This window comes from Kryptolebias marmoratus, linkage group LG7 (assembly GCF_001649575.2).
Source record: "Kryptolebias marmoratus isolate JLee-2015 linkage group LG7, ASM164957v2, whole genome shotgun sequence".
Taxonomy (NCBI): domain Eukaryota; kingdom Metazoa; phylum Chordata; class Actinopteri; order Cyprinodontiformes; family Rivulidae; genus Kryptolebias; species Kryptolebias marmoratus.
The window spans coordinates 18,859,661-18,879,694 of record NC_051436.1 but is presented as its reverse complement, the minus strand read 5'-3'; the positions used below and the strand labels follow the sequence as shown (position 1 = coordinate 18,879,694).

General features: G+C 37.3%; 1 protein-coding gene across 5 annotated transcripts in view; it reads right to left on the bottom strand.

Moving 5' to 3' along the window:
- nrxn2b (neurexin 2b) overlaps nucleotides 1-20,034 on the bottom strand; it is a 967,206-nt gene that overhangs the window by 526,807 nt on the left and 420,365 nt on the right. For all 5 annotated transcript variants that reach the window (XM_037976383.1, XM_017422076.3, XM_037976382.1 and 2 more), the window contains exon 6: nucleotides 12,351-12,652. In XM_037976383.1, coding sequence (XP_037832311.1) covers nucleotides 12,351-12,652 — 302 coding nt within the window. The remainder of the gene's footprint in view (nucleotides 1-12,350; nucleotides 12,653-20,034) is intronic.

Sequence of the window (20,034 nt, the reverse complement as noted above, 5' to 3'; positions counted from 1 at the left end):
AAAACATCCCAAACCTGGAACATCTTTGCATTGTTTTGGCAAGTTCTTCAGGCACATATTAAAAATGTTTTAGCCTCCCTATTCTATGTGATAGGTCCACAATAGTTTTGAGCATTCAGAAAACTTATGTAGCAAAGTCATGGTGATTTATCATTGTGGGGACTGAGTATCAAAATCCTGGGTGGTTTGGTTGTCAAGAATTTGAAGCAGAATTGGCCAGGTTGAGCTCATAGGTTATGACACCATCATACCCACACATGTTGGTAGTACTGTGTTATCATGGTGTGATCTTTCAGACTGTAGTTACATTCTGACATAGTCCAAGAAAACTGTGCCAGTGCACGGTCTATGTCATGATGCAATCATGGGTTTATGTGGTAGTATCATCGTAGGGATGTACTGCTAATGTATAAACCATGGTGAGGGCAGATATGAAACAATAAATAGCAAGAAAAACGTTTTTGGTGAGTAGTGAGTGTTATAGTGCCAGGATTTTCTTCAAACTGAAGAAAATATTTCCAAATTTCTTGTGATCCAATGACATTCTAATAGATTGTGCAAGTCATGGAGAACATCACGGTGGTTGAGATCCTGTGCTGTTGCATAATCTCCATCTCAATCTCCTCCCTGTTTCTGTCTTGCCAACACTTTCATCAGCATTTTCCACCAGTTTGAATGTGCTAATGGCACAGAGATTTGTTATCTGATTATAGGTTTGCAAGGGAGAGGGATGAATAAACATTAAAGTGCTGAAGCAGGTAGTGGCAAATTAGGCTGAGTGAGTATGTGTAGAGAGGGTGCTGGTAGGTATGCTAATGTGGTGAAAATTTGATGCAAATTACCTTTTTTTCTCCTGAAATGCACAAACCATCAGTATTAAAATCAAACAGCTGGGCTGGTGTTTTACCATGAGTTGTTTGTAGTTTGGGGTTTGAGCAGCCAGCCAGTGATCAATGGGGAAAAAAATGACACGGGAAGACAAATGAAATCTTAAATGCACATCTTCCCTCAGACATTTGATGACTCCACTACCACTTCCTCGCAGCATGGCTGCAGCACATTAGGAATACTTAAAATGTCATTGGCAGTAAATTGAGAAAGGATTACAGAGGTGTTAGTGCGCCATTATGTTCATCAAACAAATCCCACTACCCATGCTTGTCTTGAATAGCAATTCCATAACATCAGAAGAGAGTGTGCTGTATGTGCTGGGCAGGGAGATCACTCTATTTTCTTTTTTCTTAGGCCACAAAAATTCCACTCTGTTTCAGTTCTAAACTACATTTTGATAACTGTTTTAACACATTTATAGAAAATTACTTACAAGACTTCTTTTGTTGGCTGTCCATGAGCCCTGCTTTAAAAAGTAAAATTGCTTTGTATTCAACTTATACTCATAAAGTTATTTTTCCTACTTTATGTTGGACTTCTGAATATCAATGTGTGAAGCTTTCAAAACACCAATCCCTGTTTAATCAAGGCTTCAGTGATGTCAAAGTGTTTATGGAGCATTTATTTGAACAGAATGGGTTAATACAGGAGCGCAGCCAGGGATGATTCACTACCCAACGGCAGAGCAGACTCCGTTGCTAAGTGACAAATTGCTAGCGAGAATGGAAGCGAGAGATAAAGTGAAAATGAGAGAGAGAGGGAGTGGAAGATGTGCGGCCGACGAATTGATTGCCTCTCTCTGAGGAATTCTGGCTGCTTCTCGGAGGAAGGTTGGGTAAGAGGGGAGCAAGGCGAGGAATGGGTGGACAGACGAGGGGTGGGGGGGACTAAGAGGGAGGATAATTGCAGCTGATCATGCCTCACAGAAATGGTTGAAAAACACTCTGAACGAGTCAGAGATGAATAGAAAAGGAGCAAGGAAGGGGAAAGGGCGTGTCCATGCAGATAGCACTGATTGAAATGGGAGGGAGGAAAATCTTTTTCTGTACCATGCATAAAACAGGTGGCTAAAGTGATCACATTCCCTCCATGATCGGTCATGTGATTGGTGATAGTGATGTGCTGAAGAGCAGCAGAAGTTTAAACAGTTTGGTGACCAATGAGTGTAAAATGCAGAAGCATGACATAAACTGAACCTCGATTTACATAATTTCTCATTTTCTAAAGAAATTAAAAAGCAAAAGCCTAGCATTCCTTGAATAAACGCAAGTCATTCACTACCTTTCATTACAAAGATTTAGACAAAAATCACCTTATGTTGAGAAATGACATAGAAAATAATCCCATGCCCAATATCATGCATTATAGCAAGATGTCACACTGACTCTTAGCTACTACAACACCAAATTTTAATTCAAAATTTGTAAAACTGACAGAGTTATAGCCATTTCTATGTTGACTAATGTTAAATAGCTGGGGCAGCCATTTTAAATTGGATTGATTCCAAAGGGTAATCACTTGTAGATTCATATCTAAATTACTTTCTGAGAGTTTCATTAAAATCTGTCCCATGGCTCATAAAATACTGTATTCTGCTAATAGGCAAACAGGGTTGAGTTTATTAATTAATGCTAAAGTTTTAAGCAAAGAGATTCCACAATAAGTAGCATGTGGAGTTTGTGTTGTGAATGCTGTCAGTCACAACTAGACCTAAATTTATCACAATTTCTGTAAAATTAACTGAATTGTAGCCATTTTTGTGATCTGTTGGATGTGGCAGCTATCTTGAATTTGGTTAGCTCCAAAAGTTCATCAGTTATAGATGTATATTCAATGATTAATTTTTGAAAGTCTCATTGAAATCCCTCCAGTGGATTAAGATTTGTTTTTTGCTGACAGACAAACAGAACTCACTCCAAACAGTTAATGAAAAAATAAAATCAATACATTTTTAAAAGAAAAGATCTTGCACAATCTATTAGCGCTCAGAACATGTGTTGGGGATCAGTTTCAGCTACTGCCAAACCAAGTTTCATTATACTTTGTCCACTGGTTCATTAGTCACATTGCTAACAGACATACACACACACACACACACACACACACACACACACACACACACACACACACACACACACACACACACATACAAACAGACATGGGCAACAACATTATCACTCTTTTGCTTTTGGCAATAATAAGATTCAACTGAATGTAAAAGATCTATTAGAACTGTCAATAAAATTCTTTATGACTTAACAGCCATATTTCTTTTTGTGATTGAACAGAAAATGATCAGTGACAGGAACACACAATATATGTAGAAAGAGAGGACTGAGTAACGACAATGATAAGCTTTTCCAGTGGGACCAACTCAGACATGAAACAGGCTGTCAAAATTTATCTGAGACTGTGGCACATACCAAAGACAATAATTATATGGATCCCCAAAGGGAATTTGGTTTTGTTTAAAAGTATTTCAAGTGTGCTTATGAAGTGTACTGTTTTATGCAAATATATATATTTTTCATAATGGCTGTCACCAAACATGCCCAGGGAATAGAACGTAAAACTTTGCCAATTAGCTGAAACTGGCACTGCTACTAAAAAGTTTATCAGTGTTAATTATGATGTGCAAAAAAATGAAATCCATTAAACAATTCTCCTTGATGAAAATTTAATATGTCACACCAACTGAGCTGTGACATACATTCATTTTAAATTCAAGCTTTTTTTTAGCTGAAAGGTTCATTTTTAATGAAAAAGTTCTTCATCCCTTGACTGACTCTAAATTACAGCACATATATGAAGTGAAAAAACACGCAGAGTTAAATGTGGAAAGTGCTGTGTTTAGTTTGCATAAAAATGTCAGCCCTAGGATTGTTTTTTTATGTAGAAACTTATTCATTTTTTATTTATTTATTTTGTAAAATGTCTGTATGATTTCTTTTTAAATAATGACTGACTGAGACAAAGTATTTGATTATCATCAATCAAATATAAAACTGCCAATAAATGATAACATACAGAACAATTTAATACAATCCAAATTGAAATGATACATTATCCTTTATTATTCATTTAGGGAAATTTGTTTTGGACATAGTGTTTTCCCATCAACTGCCTTCACAAAAGCTCCATAAATATATAGACTGTAAAAGCAAAATTGCACAATTCAAACATCAAGCACCAGGGAAATGGTTTGGTACAAACCACAGTTTTGGGGTCGCAATTTGGCATGGGTTTGATACAAGAGAGAAAAAAATACGAAGTCCTATTTCTTTTTACCTTTTCAAACAGATAATAAACCTGCCAGAAGCAGAGGCAGGAAAACAAACCACTCGTGTTAATGAGGAAGCTCTAAGGTAGTAGGATATGTATCAATTGTTAACTTTACTATAAAAGTACAAAATAAACAATCATTTTACACTGTCCTATTCATTAAATTTGACCTGTTAACAGTTTACAGGCCTTATGTCAAACAAAAAGCTTGATAAATTGTATAACTGAAATGTATCCCTTTGCTCCAAAACATAAAAATGTATTTGTTCTAATTATTTGTCTATACTTGATGCACAATAAAAGGCAGTACAAAATCAGCATCTCTTATTGTGAAAATAAAATAAATATAATGTTAAACACTCACATTTAGCTTCTCAGCTAGCTGAGTGCTAGTTTACTGTTCATACACAGGTGGCCCTATTAAATGGGGTGACGTAACAGTTTGAAACTACACAAATTATGATCCTTGTGGCTTTCCATACATCCAACTTTCACTCTGTCTGTAATCTGAACTATTCATTGTTGTTTTGCTTTGATGTACAGTGCTTTAGATAATATCTTTGTCTCCCTTTCTGTTGTGGCAGTTAGCAAAAAGCTATTTAAAAAAATCATGTGCGCCATCTCCTATACAAGAGTGTTGAATGTGTCTAATATATTCTCCACCTAATCCTTACACTGGATCCTGATGCACAACAGTTTGATACAAATGCAAGTATTATTACAGCCCTAATAAAAATATAGTTGTACAGTAAAATACAATAATATACTATAAGTGAAAATGAAAATTCTCAAAACAAACTCTTTCAGTTAATTGTAGCGTTACTCTTTGCATCAAATAATTTCTTACATATGTGTAACCTGTTTGAGTTTTCATTGTGAACTTTGTTGCAGTACTAAGACACACTGTATCCTTTGTGAGCAGCCTGAACTTTGGCCAGCATTCAACTATCAGGTCCATACATTCAGATATACTGTAATAAAAAAATAAAATTGGTTCCATCATTAATCACAATGCTGCTTGGGTCCAGTTATATGGAAACAAAAGGGCATGAGTGGTAACAAGAAAGGAGAGGGCCAAAGACAAGAAGGCAGCTGATACTGATGGTGAGAGAACAAACAAAAGAAAAGGGCATTGGTGATTCAAGAAAGAAAATAAAGAACATATATATTGAGGTCAAAGGTCTTTCTGTCCCTCTCTAGACACTGAATAAGCCACTGACCCAGATCTCTGACACTATAGTTTTTGAATCTACTGGCTGTAAAGTCACGTCGGGGAATTCAAAGAAAGCTCGCCTCTGTTCGGAGCCGAACAGAACAAACTGCTGTTTCTCTTCCTGCTCTGCCCTGATCCTCCCACCACTCAGATTCTTGGAGTCTCATTGCAGCACTACGCTTCATTTCCCCACTTTCTGTTGTGAACACGATTCCCTCTTGCTCTTCCAAATAAAAGTAAAACACAAAAAAGACCACTCCCTCCTGCAGCACTCATATTGGAGTAAGTTTCAAGTTTGCTCTTGCAGCTGGTGCACCGTCTTGTGGGGCCCAAAATTCTGCTGAGCACGCAATCGCTCTGTTAGAAAAAAACTCCAGTGACAGTCAAGTAAAACAGTCAGCAATAATAAATGCATGTAAATAAGTTTTTATTTGTTTTTCTTTATTCTGGTAGATAAAATGGAAGAAAACTAATATCACAAATGCATTCTAATAGTTTTAACAAAAATTGCAACGAGATTATACTAATGATGCAAAAATAATACAAATGTCAAAGCTGGTGGCAGGCTACTGCACAAAATCACAGTTGTTTACTGCTTTTCTTTGCTGTGGCTTTGCAATGCAAATAAACTACTAAATTGTACATTAGTGGACACAGTTTCCATAGATGCTAGTTTCTTTCTACAGTTTTAATCCAAAACACCTAAACGTTGTAGTGTCTCAATTAGTTTACGAGTTTTTAGTCAGCTCATGTTCTGCCATGTGTCTTCAGGCATCTTAAACCATTTGAGGATGTGAGCAGAGGTCTGATAAAAAGATTTGAGATTTAAATAAATTAAATGTGATTTTATCAAAAATAAAGCCACATTTAATTTTTGCACAGTGGACAGTGGTTAGAGCTGTCGCCCCATAGCAAGAACGTTACAGGATTTCTTCCTGACCTGGGGCCTTTCTAGGTAGAGTTTACATGTTCTCCCTGTACACATGTGGGTTTACTCCGGTTTCCTCCCACAGACCAAAATCATGCATGTTATGTTAATTGGTAACTCTAAAATTGTCTCTAGGTGTGAATGAGTGCATGAATGGTTGTTTGTCTCGTTTGTCTCTTTGTGGCCCTGTGATGGACTTGTGGCCTGTCAAGGACAAGCCTGGAGATAGGCACCAGCTCCCAAAGATTCAGAAAGGAGAGATGGGTAAAGAAAATGGATGAATAGATGGATGGATATATCAAAATACTCATTATTATATCTAATTAAAACAACAACTTTTGGCCTCCAATTTGTCAAATATAACATTTTTGTGATCAGAATTTTTTGTAAAAATGATAAAAGTACACATGAAGTAGATTCAAATAGTCTTGCATTTGACTAAACAGAAATAACAAACAAATTTTTTTTTTGTTTCCTTCAAAGAAACAAACAGGATTCATTCCTTCTTTCAAGGACTACATTAGATTAACTTGAAGGAATATGAGGTTTCCTGTCAAAATTTGTTTTAAATTGTTTCAGACCATTGGAGACCTCTTGGCAGTCCTTTTAACTATTTAAGGTAGTTCGCCTTTTTGTTGTTTTTGCACATGTGGAACCCTGGCCATTTGTTGTCTTTATAGCGACATGTTTTAATTTTCTTCTGCTTCATAATAAGAGGTTTCTTGGCTCTCAAATCACATAAGAAGATGCTATTGGTTCATACATAATCATATGTTGATTGGTCTAGTATCCCGAACACTTGTCCAGCACCCAACCTATTTAAACTGCATTGACATTTATCAAGTAGAAGCTTGTTAACCATTATCTGCTGTGATCTGCTTCTTTGAACTTATACAGTGCAAGGTAAACTGGCCTGTCGTAGGAGCCTTAATTCCAATAACTCTGTCTTGGCTCCAATAACTCCTTCTTCTGATTGTTTGTAGCTCTTTGTCAAACTCTGCTTTAAAAATTGAACCAATGACATTAAACACATAGCTTTAAACTGCAGTGTGTTGTGTAGTGGTGAATGTTACATGCATAAATTATGTAGCCAGGGTGACTGTCAGCTGACTATTGCGCAATCACAGGGTTACACAGGCAATGCAAAAGCAAACACATAGGTCCTTATAACTGCTCCATTATAGAATTAATCATCCTTTTAACCCTAAGAGAGTCATTACAACTGTTCCGTCTATAAACACCAATCACCAGTCATACCCAGATCTTTAATTATTCTAAGTACAAATCTGAAAACAAAATATAAATATAAAGTGTTTACAACATTCAATCAAATTCAGTCAGTATGAAAACCCTAACCCTAAGAAAGGAAAGTTTTATTGCTGCACAAGTTCTCTCAGGAAACTGTAAATAAACTATGCTGGAATGCTGTTCATTAATAACATGTATAAATAAATAAAATGTAAAAATACCTATGGCATCTGAAACCATAACAAAACTCCTTCCATGTTGACAAGCAGCTTTTGTTTTAATGTAAATCTGTGCATCCAATTAGATTGGTACCAAACTGTTTGACATAGGCCAAACAGTGTGTCACTTGATGTTTAATATTTGACCCATTTCACCAGTGCATTCTTTTTTGCTGTTGTGCTCCAGATGCATCACCTCTGACACACTTGACATGAGGATTAGCATCTTTGCCTCTGGTGCTCATCTTTCAGCAGTGTGTTTAGACGGTGTGTGCAGTCCCATGGGAGAGCATGGTCACAGCTCTAATGTCTACAACACGTCCATGATGGCAAATCATGTTTGGGAGAGCAGAGAGAGAGAGAGGAGGCAAAGAGGGGGGGTGTCTTGCTGTTTATGCTTACCAATTTGAATGGTGCAGGATGGGTGGGACTGTGTGTGTACTGTGGGAAGAGACTTGCACTGATAAAAGGTCAAGACAAGTGTGCTTACCTGCCCATCAAACATATACCACAAGGATTAGCCTTAAAACCCCTCCAAAAAACACACTTGCAGTGCTGCCAGTGACCACCAAGAGGAGCTCTGAATCTGTGATCATTTAAAAGGCATTCCTTCCCTCCCCTCCCCTTCTTCTCTTTGGTCTTGGCAGAGTTTCCATATCACCTCACCTAATTCTGTCTGCTTCATTTTATCCCGCACAAAGCGGACAAATTCATAGGTTTTTTTGAGAAAGACAGTGAATATACACATATAGAAGAAGGGAGAGAGATAGCTCAGAGGCTTTACTTGTTTTAGAGCTCACTGATGCAGCCACAGATATGCACAATGTTGCAAGACCCATTAAGAAGTGTAGATATAGAATGAATGAGACATCAGAGACCACTGTGGTTACATTATAACCTAAAGTGACATCCAACACTCCTCTTACAGACTAAAGGCTACTTCAAAAGATACCACATTAACACCAATGGGCACAAAGAAGGAATGATTCTGTCTGAATAGAACTTGTAAATTGTAAATGTAAAGAATGGATGATGGCATTTGTCAGACGCAAATATGCAAATATACACCACATGACAACCTGTGGGGATAAGGAAAGAAATGAAACCACTGTATGGTATGGTAAAAAAAAAAAAAAAAAAAAAAACTTTGAACGGTCACTTGAGCTTGGTTCCAAAAGTGAGAGATTATGATTGTAAAATGCCCAACTTTACAGTAGAAACAAACATTTCTACAGTCTGGTACATGTTTTGGTTGATCTCTACAGTCTACAGGTTGGTCCCCTTATTGATACAACCATGCTGTGGGGGTTGGGTGTGTTTTTTTTATACAATGGTGGTTGGTAATAAACAGAATTCTTAAAAAAACAAAAAAAACATTATTTGTTTTCAAAGTTTTTATGGTTTGGCTATACAGCTCATTACCAAATCAATGCTTGCAGTCCTTCACACAACTGAAAACTAACAGCGACTGAGCATTTTGGTTGCTTTGGCAAGACTTTGGAACACTATTAGGTTGTATAATAAATCAACACAACTGATTTTAAATCTTGTCTTTGTTTTGCTTTTAACTGTTGGTTGCTGCCTCTTGTCACAATCAACCTTATATCTTAGAACAGGTATCTGATAGTAGCAGCTATTTATTTATTTTCATTTTCTTTTTATTTATTTATTTATGTATTTTTTGTTTGTTTGTGTTTTTGTTATTTAAATTATATTTTTAAATTTTTGATTTTTTCACTTACTAGGTTTTGTTTTACTCTGTAGTCTCACAATTTCTATATTTTATGGACCTAAATGGAAAGCAACATTGGTCACCTTCTGTTATTTCTTTGCATGGATTATTTAAATACATGCATCTTTTAATCAAGGCAACTATATGTAACTCGTGACCATCAAATTTATCCCTTGCATGTGGTGTCAGTCTTCATAAAACTCAGGAAAGTGATGTTTAACTGGCAAAACTCAAGTCTCCAATTTAACTATTCTCGAAAAGGGACAACACAAGCAAACTTTACACACAAACTTAATGTTCTGAAAAAAAGAAGAAAAAATTAGATAATGGTGTTGATGGAGTGCAGTAATTACTTATTTCATTAAAAGGTCTCTTTAATTTTGAGTGACATGAAATATCATTGTAGGTTAAATAGAAAATGAAGTAATATTTTTTCAATAAATGTTGCCACTTTTGCAGTGGTCTGCATTTGTTATTTTCATAATCTCTGTGATTAAGAGAGGAATGTTTTTTTTTAGGTTATCTCTGTTCCATGTGTAGATAAATGCGTAATTTCAATGCATATTATGTAAAGTATTATTGATCGGCTGACTACCAGCTTGTCAGTAAAGATTGGGTCAAAGGTGGTCAGTGCTATTGATGCCCGTCTTCCTATGTCCCTTTGCGGGGACAATCTGCTGTAAATCTAAAGAGCTTTTTAACAGTTAGGCTACCTGTTAAGTCAATTACTATAATCCATTGGGACTCAAGCTGCAATTTGATTTAATGGAGTTCACCTAAGCAGCATGATATGGGTGGTTAATTCTGACTCATGAACTAAGTATCCTAATCCAATGTCTGCTCAATGAACTTTGTATATTTCCTTGGTAATTTACAGATGTTTATATATATATATATATATATATATATATATATATATTTCAAAAAGATAATATTGTTTTAAAAATTCAGCCTAAAATGGCCTCAGAGCCATTTAGTTTTGAACAAATACAATATCTAAATGAAATTATATAGCTTTAGATAAAGTTAAAATTTATATTCTAAGACTCCTTCACAGTGGAGGGTGATCCTGCTATGCTCTTTATGACCTTCATGACCTATTAGAATGTAGTTGGATCATGGCAAATTGGAAAATTTCCTTCAATGTAATTACAATCATGACGCTGTTGTGGTTTTAGTACTTACCAAATAGGTAATGGGGAGCCTGCTACATTCTCAATACACCCCTGACGGCCTTGTCTCCCTGTAAAGACCATTCATGTTCTGGCTGATTTTTTTATGTCATAGCAGAGTCATCATCTAGTGTGAAGGAGGCTTAATTAGGCCTTCACAATTAAAAGATATATGTTAACAATAAATGGCAGTACTGGTGTTAGTAGTAATGTATTTATCCATTGTCAATTTCTCCAACATATTATGTGAGACTTTTGGTCAACAGTCACACTGTAAGACAGATGGTCAGATAAATAGAAGAGAACTCAGATGATAGTAGTGTTTCATTTGTGTGTATCACATTTGCGTAATGATCATTACGATGCAGTTGGTGGTAGGTGGATTGCCTCATGCTGTAAATCTTTAAAATCGTGTTGGCTTCCCAAACTCATTAGGCTAGTCTCACTCTGTTGATCTCACACTGCTCCACATTCAACACCAACTGGGTTTGTGTGTGTTTCCGAGATGGTGAAACTGTGCGCTTGTGTGACTCTTGTGTGTATTATCACCTAATTTATCTTGCAAACGTATGGTGTATGCTAAGAAAGATCAGCTCAACAAATTATTTACTTTATTTGGGATCCAATTACACGTTTTATCAGGTACAATAGTTTTTCATTTTTGCATGGTGAGAATTTCTTCTCAGTTTCCTTTGGAAACTGATACTGAAACTGTGATATTTTTGTCCTAAACTTTCTGATAATGTTTTTGCAGACATACAAAGAAGCTGATTCACCATTTTTGTGCTAATGCAGTCACATTAGGCTTTTCTGCATTCTGTGCTGCTTAGAATTCCCCATTATTAGTACTGACAAGCCATTCATTCCAATTACATTTACCCCAAAAATGTGAAGAAGTAAGCACGGCAAGTGTAAGTGAAATTGATTGTATCTCACTGCTGGTATCTGCACCTGCCAATGGATGACTTGGCACCTACTGAGGGAGGGTCAGAACTCAGGCAGCGCGCTTTTCATTCTGCTGGGCATTTGTCGAAATGGAACAAGCCGCCATGGTTAAGTGCACAACATTCCACAGAGATCACGCAACGGTTCACTCCCATACACAAAGAGATTTTTGTTGGTGTTGCTATTTTGTTTTCCATTAAAGAACTGTAAGGATGTGTGTATTTGTTCACAAAGGTTGTAAGTGCGCTGTCACCTCTGATAAATTAGGGCGCATTCCATTTGTGCAGCTTAGTACATCGTGCGCATACATACAGGTTACCACGTTCGCTTGGGTTTAAAAAGGACAACAAAACAGTGTCTTAAGATAACATTTTAAATGGGTAAAGTTGCCTTGAATTTTAGATTTGCAGCTCAGATCTTGCTTTAAATTGCCATTTTTAAATAACTTAAATATAAATGTGAAATGGATCTTTGGTCATTTTATCAAAATATAAAACTATAGAAAAGATTAAATGAACAAACATTGTTATTCTGTTAAGCTTCAGCCTGAAAACAAAAACAAAAACATTTGTTATTATGGGAAAGAAAACAATATATACCATAAAAGAAAGTCAATAATGAAGGAACTTCCAGTGTGCTCCATGCTCTGAAAGAATTCTGCAAAAAAAGATAAAAGTGAGGTAAGTAGCAGCCTGGCCTGAACTGTGCAGGCAGTGTTTACCTGGCGCAGGTTGCGAGTGACGCGCACGTCATGCCAGGCGTTGTCGTTGAACTTGCCATTGACGGGCTCGACCAGGGCCTCAAAGGCCCCTGAGCCCAGGTTGATGACCAGCCAAACCGCACCGCTCTTCAGGGAAAGGTTGACGTAATCAGCTGACTTGCCGGTGTGCAGCATGAGGCCGTTGCGTTGCAGTGTTCGGAAGGAGAGCGTAATTTCGTCAGTGCTGCTCTGGATTGGTGTCAGGGACAGATCGTAGCAGAAGAACTCGTTGCCCTTGAAGGTGGCAACAGACTCTTCTTTACCTGAGGAAAGAATGAAGACAGGACCATTAAGAAGCAAAACAGTGAGAGAAACACGAACTCCTCCAGGCCACATATTAGAGCTGAAACCAGATGTTTACTTACACTATAAAAAAAGGCACATAAGCATTTTTTTTCTTACTGTCTGACATTAAATCAGTCTAAGTCTTTCCTGTTTTAGGTCAGTTAGGATTACTGAAATTCATTCTATTTGTTATATGCCTTTTCATGATAAGTTGGTCTTAGTTTAAAGCTTTGACATGAAAGGCAGTGGAGACATGCATTTCTTCAAGGAATACCGAGCCTTTAATTTGATTTAATATTTAATTTGACAAACAAAATAACAGTGTACTTTAGGCACATACATATATATATATATATATATATATATATATATATATATATATATATATATATATACCACAGTAATGTAGTCTTGAAACAAAAATCCCAGAGTGCAGAGATGTAAACACTAAGCTAAAAATGTTTTTGAAAAACAACCATATAAACATGATAGCTCAGGATAAAGTGCATTTAACCATCAATTTCTAAAAAGCAAAAACTGAAAAGAAAAAAAGTGCTGACAACTGTGCTAATGTCTGACAGTCTGTATACAACACATGGCCTCCTTCCACTGCATTAAGCTTCGTTCACACACTACCAGTCAAAACAGACAGTTTCCACAGTGGACACATGTCAAACATCAGCCTAACAGCAGTCAGGGAGAACATTTAGTGCATCTGTCAAAGGGTGGAACACACACCTGCAGTCGTCACACGAAAAAAAGAAACACTCACACCAGTGAAAACTGAATTATACAAGTCAAAAAAACAGAGAATAATCTTTGCAAAGTGAAACCTTAATCACACAAGTCAAAAAAATTTGGGCCCATGACTAAGACTTTTCATGACCAGTGTGTGATTTGTGTTCCCCCCCTCCAAATCTGATTCCTCACCAGCTTTGCACTGGCTTCCTCTTAACTTCTGTTGTTTTAAGCCACAGTATTTTAGGTGAGTTGCTAAATAAAAGAATTTCTTCTTGTCCACTGTAGCAGAAAAACCCATCATGGTTGCAGGGAATCTACTATACTAATACTACTAGACAAAGAGAAAACAGATCTCAACATGGGAACACATCACAGCACACCTGCTAGTTTTAATGTGCCTATTTTAATCACATTTAATTGTGTAGGTAATGTTAATAGCTGAATGAATATCAATTAAAATCAAACAAATGTATTTATAATACACCCAATTAAGCAATATAATTCACTTATATATTATGAAAAGTGTAGATTAAGTTTAAAAGCACTTGGTTCCAATCTCCATTCAATTTTAAATAGTTGTGTTGTATTGTTTTTTCTTCTCCAAAGCCACATGACTGAGTTCCTGCAAAAAAAAAGATTTCTCGCCACAGTTTGCTGCAGTTTTTACTATTAGTATCTTTAAAACATTGAATATTCAGGGGTTCTTTCTATATTTTGACCATGCTAATGGGTTGATTGACTTAAATACAGAGCCTTGTTGATTCTGCTAGATGTTTCAATGAATACCATAGTGCCTTATGACCAACTGGATTGATGTATGGTCTCTTCAGAACCAATAATATAACTATTGTGTGAAAGGACACACAAGTACTCTTCTGCAAACAGATCAGGCCTGTCAGCTCTGATGCTGATTCTGATGCTACAGATGTAACAGCCAATCAAATTCCCGTCACAGTGAGGCGCTGCGAGAGAGTGGGTTCTGAAACGACTTCAGGAAGGCTTGTGTAAAAATCACAATCAGCCGGGAAGTGTGTGTGCAGAAAAGTGAAATAAACTTTGTTTTGAGGTCTTCTTTTTCAACTAAAAGATGGCAAAATCTGCTGAAAACAGAAAATATAGCTGTGACAAGGTGGTAGAGTCAGTCACAAGAAGGGATAGTGATTTTTCAGATGAGGGAATCTCTGATAAAGCGAGCAATGTACTGTATCTTCTGGACTCAGTGGAATAAGATTTGTTTCTTAAAGGAGGAGCTGTACTTAACAAGTAAGTAGATACAGTGCCAATAAAAAGTATTTACAACCGTCTTGGATGTTTTATGCTTTTATTGCTGTAATAATTCATTCATGGTCAGTGATTTATCTCTAAACAATCTAGACAAACTGTATTCAAGATTTAATCTGAGCTTTCTTCAAAAGTGTCTTTGTCTTTGACACTTTCCCATAAAGTTCAGACTGGTGAAGAACCTGGGCAACAGTTATTGTAGCTCAGTCTCTTCCATCTGACCTGCTGAAGCTTGGAGCTCCTTCAGAGAGCTCACGGGTGTCTTGAAGGTCTCACTCACTATTCTCCTTTTTTCAGTCACTCAGTTTGTGAGGACGGTCTGCTTTTGATATATTTTTACATGTCCCATTATCCTTCCATGTCTTAATAATGGATTTATGAGAACTCCTGGGGATGCTCAGGGCCTTGGAAAACCTTGTGTATCCATCCACTGACTAAAAAGTAGTTTTGTGTGCAGTTACTTTTATTAATCTCTTCTCTGAGTTGAATTAGGACAGTCACTTTAAAGGGGGTGACTATTTAAGCAATCAATTAGTTTACATTTCATATTCTTATTTAACTGGTATTACATTGCAGAAAAGTGATTTTACTTTGAAATTGAAGAAGAGTTTTTTGATTTCATTTTTGTAAAGAAGGGCACATTATTTTGACCATAACTGATTTATGGCAGCAATAAATGCATAAACATGAACACTTATTTATAGGCACTGTTTAGATACAGCTACTGTTTGTTTATATGTTGTTTAATTGTAAATACTTTTGAAAAAAAGTAAAGAAATAAGTTGCTGTCTATTGTTGTCTGAGTTGTTCGTCTGGGTAAGGTAGTGGTGGTGGTGTCGGGGGTACCTTCTCTTACAGTAGCTCTGTGAATGAAAACTTGTGTTTTTTATACATTAGGCAGACACTGTGCATTTAGACACAGTTTAGACATAAATACTAAAACATGAAAGGAAGGAAATAAATAAATCACCATCTATTTTTGTCTTAGTTTACCTCTGTGTGTGTGTTGGAGGGTGCTTTCTCACACTGTTTGCCTTTGTGTGAGAGGAGAGGCTTTATTCTTTGTATAGAGTTGATATGTGACACAAACTGAATACAGACACAGTATTTAGGCAAACAAAAACCTGACATTTTCTATGGAATGTCTTCTTACCTTTTTTATTCTTCACAATAGGTAAACAAGCATTTCATTGCATGTATGCATCACCTACTGTCATAGCAGGCCCAAGGCATGAGCAGCACAAGCAACTGCTTCGGGCCCCAGGCCAGCAGGGGGCCCCTAAGAGCACTTAACTACCTACAAAGACATATGGATTAATGGTTTACTCTACATTAATTGCTATAATATGAAAGAAAATCTACATAGTTTGACATTTGTGTGAACAAACTGCCAATGTATTACTACAAATGTATTATTTCTGCTGCTCAAAAAGTAATTGATATAGCTTAAGAAGGCTACAGAATCTGGATGGAAACTAAATATTTTTCAGACAATTTGGGAATTCTGAAGGGGACTGTTAATAGTAAATACAACAGCTTCACTTTATTTGCCATAGTAGAGCTTGCACTTTAAACTAATGGTTTAGTTTAATTTGCAAGTCTTTATTTACCTTTTTTGTGTGTGGTAAACTGAAAGTGCTAATGTTGACTGTTTAAAAAAACACAAAAAACTAAAATGTTGATTTTGATATTTAGAGGAAAGTTATTGGCTTAGATAACTTGATTAATCAAAATAAAATAAAAAAAATGTTGTGAGTACACAAAATATGCAGGCTCCTGGACATGAACAATCATCAGAAAGGACATTTGACTTCCTGTGTCCCCTTTGAACCTTCACACTTCTTTTTCCCAAGAGAAGCTGGATAAAGAATCAGCCTCAGGCAAGGAGGTTTGGGGCTCAAACTGGATGAATATAGGGCAAACTAAAACCACCAAGAAGACTCATGATGGGTGAATCATTAAATCTAGTTTGTCGTCAACTTCCATTACAGCAAAATCCCTTTAAGATGGTGCATTTCCCTTGAGGAAACAGACCGGGCTGGCCAAAGGGGCTGATTTGTCTCTGGACCGAAAGCCAAATCTGATGAGCAACTAGGTTTGCCACAGGAGAAATCATAGGTGAGAGGATGAGACAGGAAGAAAATTTTAGCATATGTATTTGATGCCTTCGCACTGGGCTGGGATATGAACATTTTGATTTTTATTGAAAGGTTGCTATATATATATATATATATATATATATATATATATATAAAATGCAGCTGTTTTTAAAAAGGTGCTGCTTAAAGGTGATTGGAAGAGTCAGTGTTAAAATATATGCTAACTGCTGTTCTTTTGGAACATTTAAAATTATGACACTGCTCACTTGAAGCATTGACAAATACAACCACATAACATGGGTGGATACACTCTGACAAAAAAGCAAACATTTAAGGGCGGAGGGAAAATGAGGAAGTGAGGGACAAATAGCATCCAGACAGAGACAGCTACTTAAAAGAGCACTTTGGCAGAAATCGAAATTTAGAGCAATCTCAACTCAAGTGTGAATTGTCATAAAAAAAGGCATCAAAGGAGAGAGGGAATGAGATGGAGAGAAAAAAATGACACACAAAAGCAAATCCCCTAAGAGCAGCATCTTGACGCTGCCTCCGTTGCTGATGTAGGGAGAACAAAAGCGTAGCAAATGGACCAGAGCAACCATTTTCAATTATGTACTAAGTTGCCCCCCACACCCCCATAGTAGGGCTGTTAACGGTAAGCAACAAACAGCTTGTGATTGCTTCCATGAGCTCAGTGAGATTGAGCCCGATGCAAGGAAGAAATGCATGAAGCTATTGTGTTGTTGAAGTATATATAATGTTGTAACAGAGCTTGTAACATCTACATGGTGTATTCTTGGTTCTGGTTAGATATTAAAACCATTCCTAATGGTATTTCAGATGTACCTCTGTCCTTTGATGTTTATTCTTTTTGCAGGCATGTTGTTGGTGCATTGCACAGGTGTTGCTTGTTGTGATGTTCTGTACAGTGCGAATAACAGCTGTAGCTGAGGGTTATATGTGCACCTATACTGGGTAAACTACAAAATAATGCATTACTACAGAAGGCATTTCTTTGGCAGTAGCATCAGGAGAACCGTAGGACTCTCACAATTTTCTTTAGTCTTTCACAATAAAATGTTCAAAACGTAAACTGAGAGTTGCTCTTGAAAGATTCTCTAAAGATCTGAGGCTTATAAAAATAGCTTACACAATGAGTGTGCACTGTTCCTTTATACCCACCTGTGAACATAACAGACAAGTAGTAACTTAGTCACAGGATAGACCAAAACATCACATTAACAGCAACAATGATGCGGTTACACTATGGCTACATAGCATGAGTGATTCTTAGTCCATAGCTGAACTTATTTTTCCTTCCTTCAACCTATTACACATACAATGTGCATAATGGAAATGCATGATATCATTAGTCATATGTCATATACCTCACAGTGCTTGACATTTTATTTCTTCACGTTTGGACTCTAGCGTGTTTGTGGATGTGCCAACATATGTGGCAAGGTATGAAACAGTGTAACAATTTAAAGGTAGTATCTTACTCTGTTAGAGACTAGTTGGTGAGCAGTATTTACAACAGAGTCTTCAAAATGCCCTGAAACTTTTGCAGGGGCTTTGAATTTTCTCACATGAACTACAGAGACTTACTGTCTTATCGCTTAAATTTTAAACGTATTCAGAAAATTTGAGTGACAAATTTTCTTTCAAAATACTTACAGAGTTGTGGCAGGTGTCTCAAACCCTTCTCAATTTAATTTCTTTAAATTCTAGAGCCCTAAGACATCTAAGACTACAGCCCCTAATGGCCAGGTCTAAAAACCACACCAATGATAAATTATCATCACTAAGAACTGGTCCAGATATGTTGTTTTATTTTTTTCTGAAGTGTACTCCAGTAGATCAAATCATAAGAAGGGGCAACTGCTAAAGTGGGGACAAAGCAAACTAAGGGGGTACAATATGGGTGGTGGTGGACCACAACTAATTTGCATAGTCTAGAAAACAGTTTTGCAAGCCGTGAGCACAAGTTGTGATTTAAAAAAAAAAAAAAAAAAAAAGAAAAACAGCTGCTCAAAATTAAGCTACATGGCTTGCTGGTCACTTGCTCATGAGCAATCAAATTTAGATGAGACTGCAACTGAAAATACATTGTTTTATTTTGATTTTTTTGCTTCTGCACAATTTGGATTGTCTCCAACAACCAGAGATCAGTGAGATACTACTCTTAAGTTAGCATTGTATGATTTTAGAGACAAACTTTTAAGGAAAAAATATCCTAGTCATTTATATGCTGCATTGTTATTAAAATATAAATGTTGTTCCTTGTACTGATCTAGAAGAAGTTGTTTCCTTTATCTTGGAGGCAAAATATAGGTTTAACTCAGAGTTTAGAAAGGCTAAATCAATGTATTCTGTGAGACTCCAACAACAACCATCTGCCAACGACTCCTCATCAGCCTGCGACCTGAAACTGGCCAACAGCCTCAACGACTTCTATTGTCGCTTTGATGGCCCATCAGCCAGCCCTGAAACCCTTCCAGTCACCAACAATCACTCCACCCCATTACAACACACTGTGGTCTCCCCCGCCCCCCCTCAGTATCCAGGAGCAGGATGTGCACAATCTCTTCAGCAAGCTTGCTTCAAATCCTCCATTATCATTCCCATCCCCAAGAAGCCTCAGATTACTGGTCCATATGCCTGTGGCTCTGACGCCTGTAGTCATGAAGAGCGCCTGGTCCTCTCCCATCTCAAGACCATCACAGCCCCTTCCCTAGACCTGCTGCAGTTCGCCTACAGAACTAACAGGTCTGTAGACGATGCTATTAACTTGGCCCACCATTTCATCCTGCAACATCTGGACACCCCAAAACCCTACGCCAGGATCCTGTTTGTGGACTCCGCATTTAACACAATCTTGCCACACCTGCTCCAAGATAAGCTCTCTCAGCATAGTGTGCCCGACTCCATCTGCAGGTGGATCATCAACTTCCTGACGGATAGGAGGCAATATGTGCGGCTGGGGACGACCATCTCAGAGACTCGGACCATCAGCACCGGTTCCCCCCAGGGGCTGTGTACTTTCACTTCTGCTCTTCTCCCTCTACACCAACTGCTGCACCTCCACCCATGAGTCTGTTAAACTGACAAAGTTTGCGGACGACACCACCGTCATCAGTCTGATCTCGGACGGGGATGAGTCTGCTTACAGGACAGAGGTGGATCGGCTGGTGTCTTGGTGCAGCTCAAATAACCTGGAGCTTAACACCCAGAAGACA